Source organism: Ranitomeya imitator, chromosome 10 (assembly GCF_032444005.1).
Source record: "Ranitomeya imitator isolate aRanImi1 chromosome 10, aRanImi1.pri, whole genome shotgun sequence".
NCBI classification, from domain to species: Eukaryota; Metazoa; Chordata; class Amphibia; order Anura; family Dendrobatidae; genus Ranitomeya; species Ranitomeya imitator.
The window spans coordinates 144,798,477-144,817,161 of NC_091291.1; the positions used below are offsets into that span (position 1 = coordinate 144,798,477).

General features: G+C 48.0%; 1 protein-coding gene across 4 annotated transcripts in view; it reads right to left on the minus strand.

The window, feature by feature from the left end:
- Positions 1–18,685, minus strand: part of KIRREL3 (kirre like nephrin family adhesion molecule 3) — an 800,965-nt gene that overhangs the window by 68,592 nt on the left and 713,688 nt on the right. For all 4 annotated transcript variants that reach the window (XM_069742736.1, XM_069742735.1, XM_069742732.1 and 1 more), the window contains exons 6-7: positions 15,146–15,296; positions 9,654–9,759 (exon numbers count right to left, since the gene is read on the minus strand). In XM_069742736.1, coding sequence (XP_069598837.1) covers positions 9,654–9,759; positions 15,146–15,296 — 257 coding nt within the window. The remainder of the gene's footprint in view (positions 1–9,653; positions 9,760–15,145; positions 15,297–18,685) is intronic.

An 18,685-nucleotide genomic window follows, 5' to 3' on the forward strand; every position in this document is an offset into this window, starting at 1 on the left:
CGGGTTATACCAGCTGTACATATATAATTATATACAGGAGGTGCCCGGGTTATACCAGCTGTACATATATAATTATATACAGGAGATGCCCAGGTTATACCAGCTGTACATATGTAATTATATACAGGAGGTGCCCAGGTTATACCAGCTGTACATATATAATTATATACAGGAGGTGCCCGGGTTATACCAGCTGTACATATATAATTATATACAGGAGGTGCCCGGGTTATACCAGCTGTACATATATAATTATATACAGGAGATGCCCAGGTTATACCAGCTGTACATATGTAATTATATACAGGAGGTGCCCAGGTTATACCAGCTGTACATATATAATTATATACAGGAGGTGCCCGGGTTACACCGGCTGTACATATATAATTATATACAGGAGATGCCCGGGTTATACCAGCTGTACATATATAATTATATACAGGAGATGCCCGGGTTATACCAGCTGCACATATATAATTATATACAGGAGGTGCCCGGGTTACACCGGCTGTACATATATAATTATATACAGGAGATGCCCGGGTTATACCAGCTGTACATATATAATTATATACAGGAGATGCCCGGGTTACACCGGCTGTACATATATAATTATATACAGGAGATGCCCGGGTTATACCAGCTGTACATGTATAATTATATACAGGAGGTGCCCGGGTTATACCAGCTGTACATATATAATTATATACAGGAGATGCCCAGGTTATACCAGCTGTACATATGTAATTATATACAGGAGGTGCCCGGGTTATACCAGCTGTACATATATAATTATATACAGGAGGTGCCCGGGTTATACCAGCTGTACATATATAATTATATACAGGAGGTGCCCGGGTTATACCAGCTGTACATATATAATTATATACAGGAGGTGCCCGGGTTATACCAGCTGTACATGTATACAGTAGCGCTCTCCCTGGCATTTTCCATGGCACGCTCCTCCTCTCGCACTGGGACAGACATTAATAACCATTAGCCTCGGTGTAAGGCGCCATTGTCCCCGGTGTCGGTGCTGGGGCCTCCACACTACAATCTTCGCGGCTGGTTTCGGCTTCAGCTGATGGATGAGATCTGGGGCCGGAGAAACACAACTTTTTTATTAATACTTGGCGGTGTCAGATCTGAGCAGCGAGGGCATCAATCACAGAGGTGGAATCCCTTCCACCCGCCATTCCTGGGAGGGTCGGCAGAGATCAGAGACTTCCCCTACCCCCCCACTCGTTACATCCTAATGAGTACGGCACATGTCACAGGCATTCAGATTCGGGGTGACTTTGCATTTAATGCCCGACTCTGGGGTCTGACTGCTGCAAAGCTCTTAGACTTATCTTAAACGACGCTGCGCCTCTTCATAATGGCGGGTATTTCACGGTCCCATGATTCCAATTTATTACCCCAGCGGTACAGGTTGCTCATGGGAGTGCGCACAGAACCGGCTGAAAGATTATGTGATTTATGGCTGGAAGGGTCGAGGATCGGAGTCAATCTGAGCTGCAGGGCCCTTTACAGGGTAAAAGAGTTTAAGCTGTACCCAGTATGAGGCAGAAATGTAAAGTGGCCCCCCTCCAGAATAAACTGTTTTTGAGACAAATCCACTTAATTGTCAAGAACCAGCGGCAAAAACTCACAATCTAAACTACAGAGACAACAGGCCAGACATTGCCAATGATTGTGCTGGCAACGGCCGCAGATTTACTCATTTCATAAGGAGAAGGCGACTCAATCAGCAGAGTGGTCTGCCCCAGTCCTTATCCTGTTGCTCTATGTTGTCCCCGGTCATCACTCCGGTCTTCACCTTGCTGCTCTCGGTGGCACATATCCTCTCTGTAGTAGATGTCGCCCCCGGTCATCACTCCGGTCTTCACCTTGCTGTTCTCGGTAGCACATATCCTCTCTGTAGTAGATGTCGCCCCCAGTCATCACTCCGGTCATCACCTTGCTGCTCTCGGTAGCACATATCCTCTCTGTAGTAGATGTCGCCCCCGGTCATCACTCCGGTCTTCACCTTGCTGCTCTCGGTAGCACATATCCTCTCTGTAGTAGATGTCGCCCCCGGTCATCACTCCGGTCTTCACCTTGCTGCTCTCGGTAGCACATATCCTCTCTGTAGTAGATGTCGCCCCCGGTCATCACTCCGGTCTTCACCTTGCTGCTCTCGGTAGCACATATCCTCTCTGTAGTAGATGTCGCCCCCGGTCATCACTCCGGTCATCACCTTGCTGCTCTTGGTGGCACATATCCTCTCTGTAGTAGATGTTGCCCCCGGTCATCACTCCGGTCTTCACCTTGCTGCTCTCGGTAGCACATATCCTCTCTGTAGTAGATGTCGCCCCCGGTCATCACTCCGGTCTTCACCCTGCTGCTCTCGGTAGCACATATCCTCTCTGTAGTAGATGTCGCCCCCGGTCATCACTCCGGTCTTCACCTTGCTGCTCTTGGTGGCACATATCCTCTCTGTAGTAGATGTCGCCCCCGGTCATCACTCCGGTCTTCACCCTGCTGCTCTCGGTAGCACATATCCTCTCTGTAGTAGATGTCGCCCCCGGTCATCACTCCGGTCTTCACCCTGCTGCTCTCGGTAGCACATATCCTCTCTGTAGTAGATGTCGCCCCCGGTCATCACTCCGGTCTTCACCTTGCTGTTTTCGGTAGCACATATCCTCTCTGTAGTAGATGTCGCCCCCGGTCATCACTCCGGTCTTCACCTTGCTGTTCTCGGTAGCACATATCCTCTCTGTAGTAGATGTCGCCCCCGGTCATCACTCCGGTCTTCACCTTGCTGTTCTCGGTAGCACATATCCTCTCTGTAGTAGATGTCGCCCCCGGTCATCACTCCGGTCTTCACCTTGCTGTTCTCGGTAGCACATATCCTCTCTGTAGTAGATGTCGCCCTCAGTCATCACTCCGGTCTTCACCTTGCTGTTCTCGGTAGCACATATCCTCTCTGTGGTAGATGTCGCCCCCGGTCATCACTCCGGTCTTCACCTTGCTGTTCTCGATGGCACATATCCTCTCTGTAGTAGATGTCGCCCCCGGTCATCACTCCGGTCTTCACCTTGCTGTTCTCGGTAGCACATATCCTCTCTGTAGTAGATGTCGCCCCCGGTCATCACTCCGGTCTTCACCTTGCTGTTTTCGGCAGCACATATCCTCTCTGTAGTAGATGTCGCCCCCGGTCATCACTCCGGTCTTCACCTTGCTGTTCTCGGTAGCACATATCCTCTCTGTAGTAGATGTCGCCCCCGGTCATCACTCCGGTCTTCACCTTGCTGCTCTTGGTGGCACATATCCTCTCTGTAGTAGATGTCGCCCTCAAGTCATCACTCCGGTCTTCACCTTGCTGTTCTCGGTAGCACATATCCTCTCTGTAGTAGATGTCGCCCCCGGTCATCACTCCGGTCTTTACCTTGCTGTTCTCGATGGCACATATCCTCTCTGTAGTAGATGTCGCCCCCGGTCATCACTCCGGTCTTCACCTTGCTGTTCTCGGTAGCACATATCCTCTCTGTAGTAGATGTCGCCCCCGGTCATCACTCCGGTCTTCACCTTGCTGCTCTCGGTAGCACATATCCTCTCTGTAGTAGATGTCGCCCCCGGTCATCACTCCGGTCTTCACCTTGCTGCTCTCAGTAGCACATATCCTCTCTGTAGTAGATGTCGCCCCCAGTCATCACTCCGGTCTTCACCTTGCTGTTCTCGGTAGCACATATCCTCTCTGTAGTAGATGTCGCCCCCCGTCATCACTCCGGTCTTCACCTTGCTGTTCTCGGTAGCACATATCCTCTCTGTAGTAGATGTCGCCCCCGGTCATCACTCCGGTCTTCACCTTGCTGCTCTCGGTAGCACATATCCTCTCTGTAGTAGATGTCGCCCCCGGTCATCACTCCGGTCTTCACCTTGCTGCTCTCGGTAGCACATATCCTCTCTGTAGTAGATGTCGTCCCCGGTCATCACTCCGGTCTTCACCTTGCTGTTCTCGGTAGCACATATCCTCTCTGTAGTAGATGTCGCCCCCAGTCATCACTCCGGTCTTCACCTTGCTGCTCTCGGTGGCACATATCCTCTCTGTAGTAGATGTCGCCCCCGGTCATCACTCCGGTCTTCAACTTGCTGTTCTCGGTAGCACATATCCTCTCTGTAGTAGATGTCGCCCCCGGTCATCACTCCGCTCTTCAACTTGCTGCTCTCGGTGGCACATATCCTCTCTGTAGTAGATGTCGCCCCCGGTCATCACTCCGCTCTTCAACTTGCTGTTCTCGGTAGCACATATCCTCTCTGTAGTAGATGTCGCCCCCGGTCATCACTCCTGTCTTCCCCTTGCTGCTCTCGTTGGCACATATCCTCTCTGTAGTAGATGTCGCCCCCGGTCATCACTCCGGTCTTCACCTTGCTGCTCTTGGTGGCACATATCCTCTCTGTAGTAGATGTCGCCCTCAAGTCATCACTCCTGTCTTCACCTTGCTGCTCTCGGTAGCACATATCCTCTCTGTAGTAGATGTCGCCCCCGGTCATCACTCCGGTCTTCATCTTGCTGCTCTTGGTGGCACATATCCTCTCTGTAGTAGATGTCGCCCCCGGTCATCACCTTGCTGCTCTCGGTAGCACATATCCTCTCTGTAGTAGATGTCGCCACCGGTCATCACTCCGGTCTTCACCTTGCTGCTCTCGGTGGCACATATCCTCTCTGTAGTAGATGTCGCCCCCGGTCATCACCTTGCTGCTCTTGGTGGCACATATCCTCTCTGTAGTAGATGTCGCCCCCAGTCATCACTCCGGTCTTCACCTTGCTGCTCTCGGTGGCACATATCCTCTCTGTAGTAGATGTCGCCCCCAGTCATCACTCCGGTCTTCACCTTGCTGCTCTTGGTGGCACATATCCTCACTATAGTAGATGTCGCCCCCGGTCATCACCTTGCTGCTCTCGGTGGCACATATCCTCTCTGTAGTAGATGTCGCCCCCGGTCATCACTCCGGTCTTCCCCTTGCTGCTCTCGGTGGCACATATCCTCTCTGTAGTAGATGTCGCCCCCGGTCATCACCTTGCTGCTCTCGGTGGCACATATCCTCTCTGTAGTAGATGTCGCCCCCGGTCATCACCTTGCTGCTCTCGGTGGCACATATCCTCTCTGTAGTAGATGTCGCCCCCGGTCATCACTCCAGTCTTCACCTTGCTGCTCTCGGTGGCACATATCCTCTCTGTAGTAGATGTCGCCCCCGGTCATCACTCCGGTCTTCACCTTGCTGCTCTCGGTGGCACATATCCTTTCTGTAGTAGATGTCGCCCCCGGTCATCACTCCGGTCTTCACCTTGCTGTTCTCTGTAGCACATATCCTCTCTGTAGTAGATGTCGCCCCCAGTCATCACTCCGGTCTTCACCTTGCTGCTCTCGGTGGCACATATCCTCTCTGTAGTAGATGTCGCCCCCAGTCATCACTCCGGTCTTCACCTTGCTGCTCTCGGTGGCACATATCCTCTCTGTAGTAGATGTCGCCCCCAGTCATCACTCCGGTCTTCACCTTGCTGCTCTCGGTGGCACATATCCTCTCTGTAGTAGATGTCGCCCCCAGTCATCACTCCGGTCTTCACCTTGCTGCTCTCGGTGGCACATATCCTCTCTGTAGTAGATGTCGCCCCCAGTCATCACTCCTGTCTTCCCCTTGCTGCTCTCGTTGGCACATATCCTCTCTGTAGATGTCGCCCCCGGTCATCACTCCGGTCTTCACCTTGCTGCTCTCGGTGGCACATATCCTCTCTGTAGTAGATGTCGCCCCCGGTCATCACTCCAGTCTTCCCCTTGCTGCTCTCGGTGGCACATATCCTCTCTGTAGTAGATGTTGTCCCCAGCAGTTACTCTGGTGTTTGTCCCCTCGCTCTAGGCAGCATGATTCGGCACAATCTCTCTGCAGTTAGTTGTAGATGGAGTCATGTTTGTGTCTCTGTAGCGTCTCCATTATAACCATTAACCTTTCCAGGATGCAGAGGACAGTGCAGAGCGGGAGGTCGGGCGTCTCATCACTACTGTAATGCATGTCATGCTCAGGGTGCATTATCCATATCTCACACGACTGTGGTATAATACGTAAGCTGCCGTCGCTGCTACAGGAGGTCGTGTCTGAGCGGATATCAAACCACAGCCTTCAGTCTGGAAACATTTGCTCAAACACCGATACATTAGTCAGCGCCCCACAAACAGATCACCGTTATTACTACAGTGGGGAAATAAGTATTTGATCCCTTGCTGATTTTGTAAGTTTGCCCACTAACAAAGACATGAACAATCTATAATTTTAAGGGTAGGTTAATTTTAACATTAAGAGATCGAATATCAAAAATAAAATCCAGAAAATCACATTGTCTAAATTATATACATTTATTTGCATTTTTCAGTGAGAAATAAGTATTTGATCCCCTACCAACCATAAGAGTTCTGGCTCCTACAGACCAGTTAGACGCTCCTAATCAACTCGTTACCTGCATTAATGACAGCTGTCTTACATAGTCACCTTCATAAAAGACTCCTGTCCGAAGACTCAATTGATCAGTCAGACTGTAACCTCTACATCATGGGCAAGACCAAAGAGCTTTATAAGGATGTCAGGGACAAGATCATAGACCTGCACAAAGCTGGAATGGGCTACAAAACCATAAGTAAGACGCTATGTGAGAAGGAGACAACTGATGGTGCAATAATAAGAAAATGGAAGAAATACAAAAAGACTGTAAATCGACATTGATCTGGGGCACCATGCAAAATCTCACCTCGTGGGGTATCCTTGATCATGAGGAAGGTGAGAGACCAGCCAAAAACTTTTCGGGGGGAACTTGCTAATGATCTTAAGGCAGCTGGGACCACAGTCACCAAGAAAACCATTGCTAACACATTACGCCGTAAAGGTGTTAAATCCTGCAGTGCCCGCAAGGTCCCCCTGCTCAAGAAGGCACATGTGCAGCCCGTCTGAAGTTTGCCAATGAACACCTGGATGATTCTGTGAGGGATTGGGAGAAGGTGCTGTGGTCAGATGAGGCAAAAATTGAGGTCTTTGGCATTAACTCAACTCGCCGTGTTTGGAGGAAGAGAAATGCTGCCTATGACCTAAAGAACACCATCCCCACTGTCAAGCATGGAGGTGGAAATATTATGTTTTTGGGTTGTTTCTCCACTAAGGGCACAGAACTACTTCCCCGCATCAATGGAAGAATGGATGGAGCCATGTACTGTAAAATCCTGAGTGACAACCTCCTTCCCTCCGCCAGGACATTAAAAATGGGTCGTGGCTGGGTCTTCCAGCAAGACAATGACCCAAAACATACGGCCAAGGCAACAAAGGAGTGGCTCAAAAAGAAGCACATTAAGGTCATGGGGTGGCCACAGTGCAGAGAGCCTGAAGACGGCGACGCTGGAAATCCGAGGCAGAGCAGCGGCCAGCGAGGAGAGGTGAGGATTTCATATTTTTTTTAAGGGGTATCGTTTCTCCTTATGGAGAGTGACATACCATCTCTGGCTTGTCAAGGTAAGGAGGCTTATTCACCATGCAATGCTCCTCTGGGAAATATAATATGCAAATTGCCTCTTCTGAGAAAAAGAGGACTTAACGCTATAGCGCCACCTGTTGGAAGTAGCGATCCTACAAGTCACAATCAACCCTTTAACGAGTCGTGCAATATGACTTAGGATAAAAGCCAAATTAGTATCTCAATTCGCAGACACGGTGTTTCGGGCTGTTGGCCCTCGTCAGTGCGAAGCATGAGAACTGATTTGGCTAGGTGAGAGGCTCTGGACTGGAAGAGGCAATTTGCATATTTTTTTAATGTTTGGAGCATCACATGGGACCCATCATATTCTGGCATTATATGGGGCCCAGCATATACTGGAGCATTATATGGGGAACATCATATTTTGCAGCATCATATGGGGCCCATCATATTCTGGAGCATCATATGGGGCCCATCATATACTGAAGCACTATATGGGGCCCAGCATATACTGAAGTGTTACATGGGGCCCAACATATACTGAAGCATTGCATGGGGACCATTATATTCTGGAGCATCATATGGGGCCCATCATATTCTGGAGCATTATATGGGGACCATCATATTCTGGAACATTATATAGGCCCATCATATACTATATGGGGCCCATTCTGTATGGAACATTATTTGGGTTCCCTTATATATGGAGCAATATATGGGGCCCTTCATAGACTGTATGGAACATTATATGGGGCCTATTATGTATGGAGCAATATATGGGGGCCCGTTAAGCATGGAGCAATATATGGGGCTCATTCTGTATGGAACAATATATGGGGCCATTATACTGTATGGAACATTATATGGGGCTTATTCTGTAGGGAGGACTATGTGGTGCCCATAATACTGTAGGAAGGAGTATGTGGTGCCTATAATACTGTATGGAGTACTATGGGGTGCCCAAAATACTGTATGGAGGGCTATATGGTGCCCATAATACTGTATGGAGCACTATGAGGTGCACATAGTACTGTATGGAGGACTATGTGGTGCCCATAACACTGTATGGAGGACTATGTGGTAAAGGGGCCCACTGAGACTCTTTTGCCCATGGTCCATAAAAATCTGGAGCTGGCCCTTGCCATGTGAATGTGTGACACAAGCCGTCGATGCACGTTGTGCCCCTCGAGACCTGATAAGGACCCCAGATCTATCAGACAGTGGACTGGGTGGGGATCTGCGGGGGAAGGGCAGGTCTAATCTGCCATTACTTTTATCTGATTTCTGTTTTTCTGACTATTGGAGATTGGCTCATCTGTCCACACCGCCTTCTTCATCCCCTGTGCTGGCATTTCCTCCACTTTCCTGCTGTCCATAAAGCCGGGCATTTCTAGGACCTGGCATGGGATAAGCTCATGTGCTGCCGCCGCTGCCTATTTTTAGCCAGGATTTAATGGTGCAGATACATCACGGTCTCGTTGCGTGCGTCCGACTGCAGATCTTGCGGTTTAGAATGAAGTGGCTGCAATTTTAAGGCCTTTTTTGTATCTTTGAGATGAAAAATGACCGCAGTTCACATATGAGAAAAATTGTAAGATGTGGAATAAAAAGAAGTGGGAGCTGAGAGCCATTCATTACACTCCTCATTCTGTGCACACTTCCTTTTATATAAGCCGGGGTTTCTGGAGGGGGATGGGAGCCGTGTACCTCGGGTAGTCCTCTGGCAGCTTAATTATACCATGTGTCATATATTCTCAGATGAAACAGGTGAAGTCGCCGAATACATGCAGAAAAGAGGAAAAATGCTGTCATAGCCCTTAAAATAATACATATTTCATTTTCGGAATTGGGGGATCTGTCTGCAATGAAGATCTGGGGGCTCGTGCCAGTATAAAGGGGCACTATGATAATCAAGGGTCGTTGTCCTGGTGCGGATTGGATCAGATATGTGAAGGTAATTTGCACAGTTTCTGAGAAAAGGACACAAATGACCAGCGAGTACCAGGGGTGTGAACACTTCCTGCACACAGCCCGAAATGCAAGAGTTAACTTACCGGATTAAGAATAACAAAACATTGCAAAATAATAAAATGTAACCTTGTAAAGTCTGCAGAAAGTGACAATATGTCTTCCGCCCAGTGCACACACATCTTACCGGTACTGCGACACCGCTGGGTTGGCTTTGGCGGAGCAATGAAATTTCACTATGTTGTCTTCCAGGACGGGCTGAGGCTCCACCGTAAGGTTCACCAGAGGAGGATCTGCAATTACAGGACCCCGGGTTAGTAAGTGCTCCCACCACGCATATTTATATATATATATATATATATATACACACACACGGTATACACCTGCTCTTCTCACAGCAGCCGCACGGGTCTCATTGCTCCAGTACGAGTCCGTATGGGGAAGGAGGCCGCCTATGTCCCTGTGGCAGGAGCATGCTCAGTGCAACATCTGCTCCATGTAAGAGCAGAAGGGGTTCACATACTTATGCAGCTAACATGCAGAGTGGTACGCAGCTCTGCTAGATGTCGGGGGCCCCACTTAGCTTCAGGAATTGCTCTATACTCAGTGATACTTCTATAATTGCTATTAGAAGACGCCAGCATTACAATGATGGGGGTCTTGGTACAGAATTTGCATTGGTGTCCGGCTGTTACTCTTCTTCCCATGCAGGTCTGACTTTGGAAAAGCTGGGTGACAACCAATATGGCTGCCATCATGGCTTTTAATTATCACGACACATCTTGTCCAATTTGCTTGGGAAAGCTGGATATGGAATTGATCACAGCCATCTATGCCTTACCCAGCTTTCCCAGATTCCTGCGTGACACATCTGTTTTGCTCTATAACTAGGCTGAAGGGTTCACACCCCTCTGAGGTCTCTATAGACGGACATCACCCAGCTTTCCCCAACATGTACAACTTGCAGGAGAGTTCTCATGTTTTTTCATCGTGTCCCCCAATAACCTGCCACTGAGCACCATGTTGTATTATCATGGCCGCCGCTGGCGCTCATGATGTAGCGGAGCATGTCTTTCGGCAAGCGCGCCTTTGATTAATGCCGTTTGCTTTCCTGCAGATTCTAATAATGAATTTGTGACCGGATTTACTTTTGAACATGAATAATAAAAACAGGAAAAAATAAAAATAAAAAAATGCGTCCCTCCATAATCCCAAGAGGAGCCGGCTGCATTCCGTCTTAGTGTGTGCCAGGAATTACGGGGTTAATTATAATTATTTTCCGCCATGTGTTCTTCCGTTCCAGATGCACTTCGTAGCCGTTAATAGCATTTTTAATTGCCTTTCCGCGCAAGCAATTCAGAGTGAGCGAGATCTTTATTCGAAATCTCATTTCAGAGTCTTCTGATCGCTGCCGCCGCTTTCATCCGTCCAATTAGTGTGTCCTGAGAAGAAGCTGCTGTTTAATGGCGGGCGATTCCTGCGCGCTCGGTTATTAGCGCAGCGCGGCTATAAATACCATTGTTCAGCGGAGGAGACGGGCCGAATTCAGAGTATTCACAGATAAGGGAGGACTGGATCCAGCTCCTCGCTGTACATGAGAAGCAGCGGCGCCCGCACTGCCCGAGATAATTGGCTCCTATGGTTTTGTGTTGCGGTGTTCTCCCCGCGGTGACCAGGGCGGTTAATGGTCGCCCAGCACAGTGGTGATCTGTCACCCTGCAGTTATACGGATGCACCTAATAGGACCTGCTCTGGTTATGTCCTTCGGGAACGATGTGGCCCCACAGAGCTCAAGGACCTGGATCAGGGCTAAACCCTTCACATAAGACCATCCTGCCAAGACGTTATGCTGAGCCGCATCAAATGTGAGGTCAAACAGATATTGACATGACTGCAAATCAGTTCACATCCAAGAAATTAGCTCCTGTGTGTCTTATATATGATCTGCTCATCCAGTGTCTCCTGGTTCAGGAATACAATTCCAGGGCTATAGTAGAGACGGACACTTCGAATCCCTCATTTATCTCACCATTCAATCTGATCTCCAGAAAGCTCGGTGACATTAATGATATATTAATCGGACTGATCATCCAGCAACATTGATCCAGGGGTTGTTTCCATCGGTGTACGGGTCCTGGTTAATCTTTCTCCCTTCCTCTCACTTGTGTAATTAAAAGGACGATCGATCAGTGCCGAAAACAAAGACGAAGCCAATAACGAAGATGATAACGAAGGCGATAAGGAAGCCGAAACCGATAACGAAGATAACGCCGATAACGAAGATGCCGCCGATAACGAAGACTATGCTGATAACGAAGACACCGCCGATAATGAAGACGATGCTGATAACAAAGACGACATCGATAACGAAGAAGCCGCCGATAATGAAGACGCCGCCGATAACGAAGACGACGTCGATTTTGAAGACACAGCCGATAACAAAGACGAAGATGATAACGAAGACGAAGCCGATAATGAAGTCAATAACGAAAACAAAGCCGAAGACGATAACGAAGATGAAGCCGATAAAGACGATATCAAAGATGAAGCCGATAATGAAGATGAAGATGATAATGAAGCCGATAACAAAGACGAAGATGATAACAAAAACAAAGCCGATAACGAAGACGAAAACTAAGCCGAAGACGATAATGAAGTCGATAACGAAAACAAAGCCGAAGACGATAACAAAGACGATAACAAAGATGAAGCCGATAACAAAGACGAAGCTGCTAAAGACGAAGTCGATAAAGACGAACACGATAACAAAGCCGAAGCTGATAACGAAGACGAAGCCGATAACGAAGACTAAGCCGATAACAGAGACGAAGCCGATAACAAAGACGATAAAGATGAAGCCGATAAAGACGAAGCCAATAATAAAGACGAAACCGATAACAAAGACGAAAACGAAGATGAAGCCGATAACGAAGACGCCGATAATGATAACGAAGCCGATAACGACGCCGATAATGTGGGATGAAGACAAAGACAAAGCTGATAAAGAAGACGATAATGAAGTCGTAACGAAGACACACCTGATAACTAAGACAAAGCCGATAACGAAGATGAAGACAAAGACGAAGCCGATAATGAAGACGAAGCCGATAATGAAGACGAAGCCGATAACGAAGACGTAGCCGATAACGAAGACGTAGCCGATAATGCAGACGTAGCCGATAACAAAGACGAAGCCGATAAAGACGAAGACGATAACTAAGATGAAGCCGATAACGAAGACGCCGATAATGATAATGAAGCCGAAAACGAAGACGATAATGAAGATGAAGACAAAGTCGAAGCTGATAACGAAGACGATAATGAAGTCTGTTATGATCAGGTGGCCTTGGAGCAGCATGAAATGACCTTCGCTGGAGCAGTGGTAACTTTACTGACCGCAAACCCTGATCCTATCACCACAACTAGAAGTAGCCGTGGGGTGTGCCTAACCAGACCTAGACACCTCGACACAGCCTAAGGACTAAATATCCCTAAAGATGGAAATAGGAAAACTCTCTTGCCTCAGAGTAGATCCCCAAAGGATAGATAGCCCCCCACAAATAATGACTGAGTAGGAGAGGAAAAGACACACGCAGACAGAAAACAGGGATAAGCAAAGGAGGCCACTTCTACCTAGATAGGAAAGGATAGTACAGGATACTATGCGGTCAGCATATAACACTACAAAATATCCACAGCAGAAAAATACAAAAACTCCACCACCTAACTAAAGATGTGGAGAGTATATCTGCGACTCCAGCGAGTCCAACTAGACTGAGAAAAACATCAGGCACAGTCTAGCAGGAACAAAATAGAAACAAGATAAGCACAGAAAATAAACACACAGCTGTGTCTAAAAAAATGAAGCAAACATTTATCTTAGCTGAATTGGCAGCAAGCAGGAGAGGCCAGGCAGAGGACCAACACTTCCAAAGGAACATTGACTACTGGCAAGGACTAATGAGTCCTGCACAGCTAAATACCCCAGTCAGAATTGCAATTAGCAGAAACACCTGTCCAAGACTGCTGCTCAGGAATAACTGCATTACCATCAACAACCACCGAAGGGAGCCCAAGAGCAGAATTCACAACAGAAGTCGTAACGAAGACGAAGACGATAACGAAGACACAACCGATAACTAAGAAGAAGCCGATAACGAAGATGAAGACAAAGACGAAGTCGATAATGAAGACGAAGCCGATAACGAAGATGTAGCTGATAACGAAGATGTAGCCGATAACGAAGATGAAGCCGATAATGAAGATGAAGCCGATAACGAAGATGAAGACAAAGACGAAGTCGATAATGAAGACGAAGCCGATAACGAAGACATAGCCGATAGCGAAGACGAAGCCGATAACGAAGATGAAGACAAAGACGAAGCTGATAATGAAGAAGCCGATAACAAAGACGCCGATAACGAAGACGAAGCCCATAACGAAGACAAAGCCGATAACGAAGACAATAACAAAGATGATAATGAAGTCTATAAAGGCGAAGTCGATAATGAAGACACAGCTGATAACTAAGACAAAGCCATTAATGAAGCCGATAACGAAGACGATAATAAAGATGAAGCAGATAACAAAGACGATGCCGATAACAAAGATGAAGACGATAACAAAGACGATGCTGATAACAACGACAAAGCCGATAACAAAGATGAAAACGATAACAAAGACGAAGATGATAATGAAGATGAAGCCGATAAAGACGAAGCCGATAAAGACGAAGCCAATAACAAAGACGAAGCCGATAAAGACGAAGCCGATAACAAAGACGAAGCCGATAACAAAGACGAAGCCGATAACAAAGACGAAGACGATAACAAAGACGATGCCGATAACAAAGACGAAGACGATAACAAAGACGATGCCGATAACAAAGACGAAGACAATAACAAAGACGAAGACGATAACAAAGACGAAGACGATAAAGACGAAGCCGATAACAAAGATGAAGACGATAACAAAGACGAAGACGATAATGAAGATGAAGCCGATGAAGCCGATAAAGACGAAGCCAATAACAAAGACGAAGCCAATAACAAAGACGAAGCCGATAACAAAGATGAAGACGATAACAAAGACGATGCCGATAAAGACGAAGACGAAAACAAAGACGAAGCCGATAACAAAGACGAAGCCGATAACGAAGATGAAGACGATAACGAAGTCGAAGCCGATAACGAAGATGAAGACAAAGACGACAACAAAGACGAAGCTGATAATGAAGACGAAGCCGATAGCAAAGACGAAACCGATAACAAAGATGAAGCCGATAACAACGGCGAAACTGATAACAAAGACGAAGCCGATAACGAAGATGAAGCCGATAACGAAGATGAAGCCGATAACGAAGATGAAGCCGATAACGAAGATGAAGCCGATAACGAAGATGAAGCCAATAACGAAGATGAAGCCGATAACGAAGATGAAGCCGATAACGAAGATGAAGACGATAACGAAATTGAAGACGATAACAAAGTGACGGAAGGAGTTTAGGTCTAAACAATTATTAAAAAGTTTTTGAACTTTGGAAACATGAAAGATCCAAATGACGGGATCCTGGGCTCGCGCTGGACAAGACAGGCCACACAGCAGCCCTCTCACTCCGCAGCTTTAGATCGGAGAAGCCCAAATATTCCCAGAAAGACTGATGTATGAGATGAGACTTACGCTGGATATTGATGGTGACGGTCGTGTCCTTTCCCCCGGGGACGGCCTTGTTGGTGGCGCGACAGGTGATCGTCTGTCCGTTCTCAATGTCAGACGGTGACACAAAGAGTGTGCTGATGATACTCTCCCGCTTCCCATCCCGCAACTGAGTCTGAAATATAGAAAAGTATCACAAAGATGGAATTAGATGCATGGCTCAGCACACAGTATCACAGGACAGGATTAGATACACGGCTCAGCAGACAGTAGCACATAGCATAGAATTAGATACACAGCTCCGCACGTAGTATCACATAGGATAGGATTAGATACACTGCTCAGCAGGCAGTATCACAAATTATAAGATTAGATACACGGCTCAGCAGTCAACATCATACAGGATAGGATTAGATACACGGTTCAGCACACAGTATTGGAATAGATGCACGGCTCAGCAGACAGTATCACAAAGGACGGGATTAGATACACGGGTAAGCAGTCAGTATAACAAAGGCTAGGATCAGATACGCCCCAGGAGACACCGGACACTAATAACATCCCGACCCCAGAGACACCGGACACTAATAACATCCCAACCCCAGAGACATCGGACACTAATAACATCCCGACCCCAGAGACACTGAACACTAATAACATCCCGATGCTAGACACACCAGACACTAATAACATCCCAACCCCAGAGACACCGGACACTAATAACATCCCGACCCCAGAGACACCGGACACTAATAACATCCCGACCCCAGAGACACCGGACACTAATAACATCCCGACCCCAGAGACACCGGACACTAATAACATCCCGACCCCAGAGACACCGGACACTAATAACATCCCGATGCTAGACACACCAGACACTAATAACATCCCAACCCCAGAGACACCGGACACTAATAACATCCCGACCCCAGAGACACCGGACACTAATAACATCCCGACCCCAGAGACACCGGACACTAATAACATCCCGACCCCAGAGACACCGGACACTAATAACATCCCGACCCCAGAGACACCGGACACTAATAACATCCCGACCCCAGAGACACCGGACACTAATAACATCCCGATGCTAGACACACCAGACACTAATAACATCCCAACCCCAGAGACACCGGACACTAATAACATCCCGACCCCAGAGACACCGGACACTAATAACATCCCGATGCTAGACACACCAGACACTAATAACATCCCAACCTCAGAGACATCAGACACTAATAACATCCCGACCCCAGAGACACCGGACACTAATAACATCCCGACCCCAGAGACACTGAACACTAATAACATCCCGATGCTAGACACACCAGACACTAATAACATCCCAACCCCAGAGACACCGGACACTAATAACATCCCAACCCCAGAGACAGTGAACACTACTAATAACATCCCGACCTCAGAGACACCAGACACTAATAACATCCCAATGCCAGAGACACCAGACACTAATAACATCCCGATGCCAGAGACACCAGACACTAATAACATCCCAACCCCAGAGACACCGGACACTAATAACATCCCGACCCCAGAGACACCGGACACTAATAACATCCCGACCCCAGAGACACTGGACACTAATAACATCCCAACCCCAGAGACAACTGACACTAATAACATCCCGACCCCAGAGACACCGGACACTAATAACATCCCGACCCCAGAGACACCGGACACTAATAACATCCCGACCCCAGAGACACCGGACACTAATAACATCCCGACCCCAGAGACACTGGACACTAATAACATCCCAACCCCAGAGACAACTGACACTAATAACATCCCGACCCCAGAGACACTGGACACTAATAACATCCCGACCCCAGAGACACCGGACACTAATAACATCCCGACCCCAGAGACACCGGACACTAATAACATCCCGACCCCAGAGACACCGGACACTAATAACATCCCGACCCCAGAGACACTGGACACTAATAACATCCCAACCCCAGAGACAACTGACACTAATAACATCCCGACCCCAGAGACACTGGACACTAATAACATCCCAACCCCAGAGACAACTGACACTAATAACATCCCGACCCCAGAGACACCGGACACTAATAACATCCCGACCCCAGAGACACCGGACACTAATAACATCCCGACCCCAGAGACACCGGACACTAATAACATCCCGACCCCAGAGACACTGGACACTAATAACATCCCAACCCCAGAGACACCGGACACTAATAACATCCCGACCCCAGAGACACCAGACACTAATAACATCCCGACCCCAGAGACAACAGACACTAATAACATCCCGATGCCAGAGACACCGGACACGAATAACTTCCCGACCCCAGAGACACCGGATACTAATAACATCCCAACCCCAGAGACACCAGACACTAATAACATCCCGACCCCAGAGACAACAGACACTAATAACATCCCGATGCCAGAGACACCGGACACGAATATCTTCCCGACCCCAGAGACACCGGACACTAATAACATCCCGACCCCAGAGACACCGGACACTAATAACATCCCGATGCTAGACACACCAGACACTAATAACATCCCAACCTCAGAGACATCAGACACTAATAACATCCCGACCCCAGAGACACCGGACACTAATAACATCCCGACCCCAGAGACACTGAACACTAATAACATCCCGATGCTAGACACACCAGACACTAATAACATCCCAACCCCAGAGACACCGGACACTAATAACATCCCAACCCCAGAGACAGTGAACACTACTAATAACATCCCGACCTCAGAGACACCAGACACTAATAACATCCCAATGCCAGAGACACCAGACACTAATAACATCCCGATGCCAGAGACACCAGACACTAATAACATCCCGACCCCAGAGACACCGGACACTAATAACATCCCAACCCCAGAGACACTGGACACTAATAACATCCCAACCCCAGAGACAACTGACACTAATAACATCCCGACCCCAGAGACACCGGACACTAATAACATCCCGACCCCAGAGACACCGGACACTAATAACATCCCGACCCCAGAGACACCGGACACTAATAACATCCCGACCCCAGAGACACCGGACACTAATAACATCCCGACCCCAGAGACACTGGACACTAATAACATCCCGACCCCAGAGACACCAGACACTAATAACATCCCGATGCTAGACACACCAGACACTAATAACATCCCAACCCCAGAGACAACTGACACCAATAACATCCCGACCCCAGAGACACCGGACACTAATAACATCCCGACCCCAGAGACACTGGACACTAATAACATCCCGACCCCAGAGACAACTGACACTAATAACATCCCGACCCCAGAGACACTGGACACTAATAACATCCCAACCCCAGAGACAACTGACACCAATAACATCCCGACCCCAGAGACACCGGACACTAATAACATCCCGACCCCAGAGACACCGGACACTAATAACATCCCGACCCCAGAGACACCGGACACTAATAACATCCCGACCCCAGAGACACTGGACACTAATAACATCCCAACCCCAGAGACACCGGACACTAA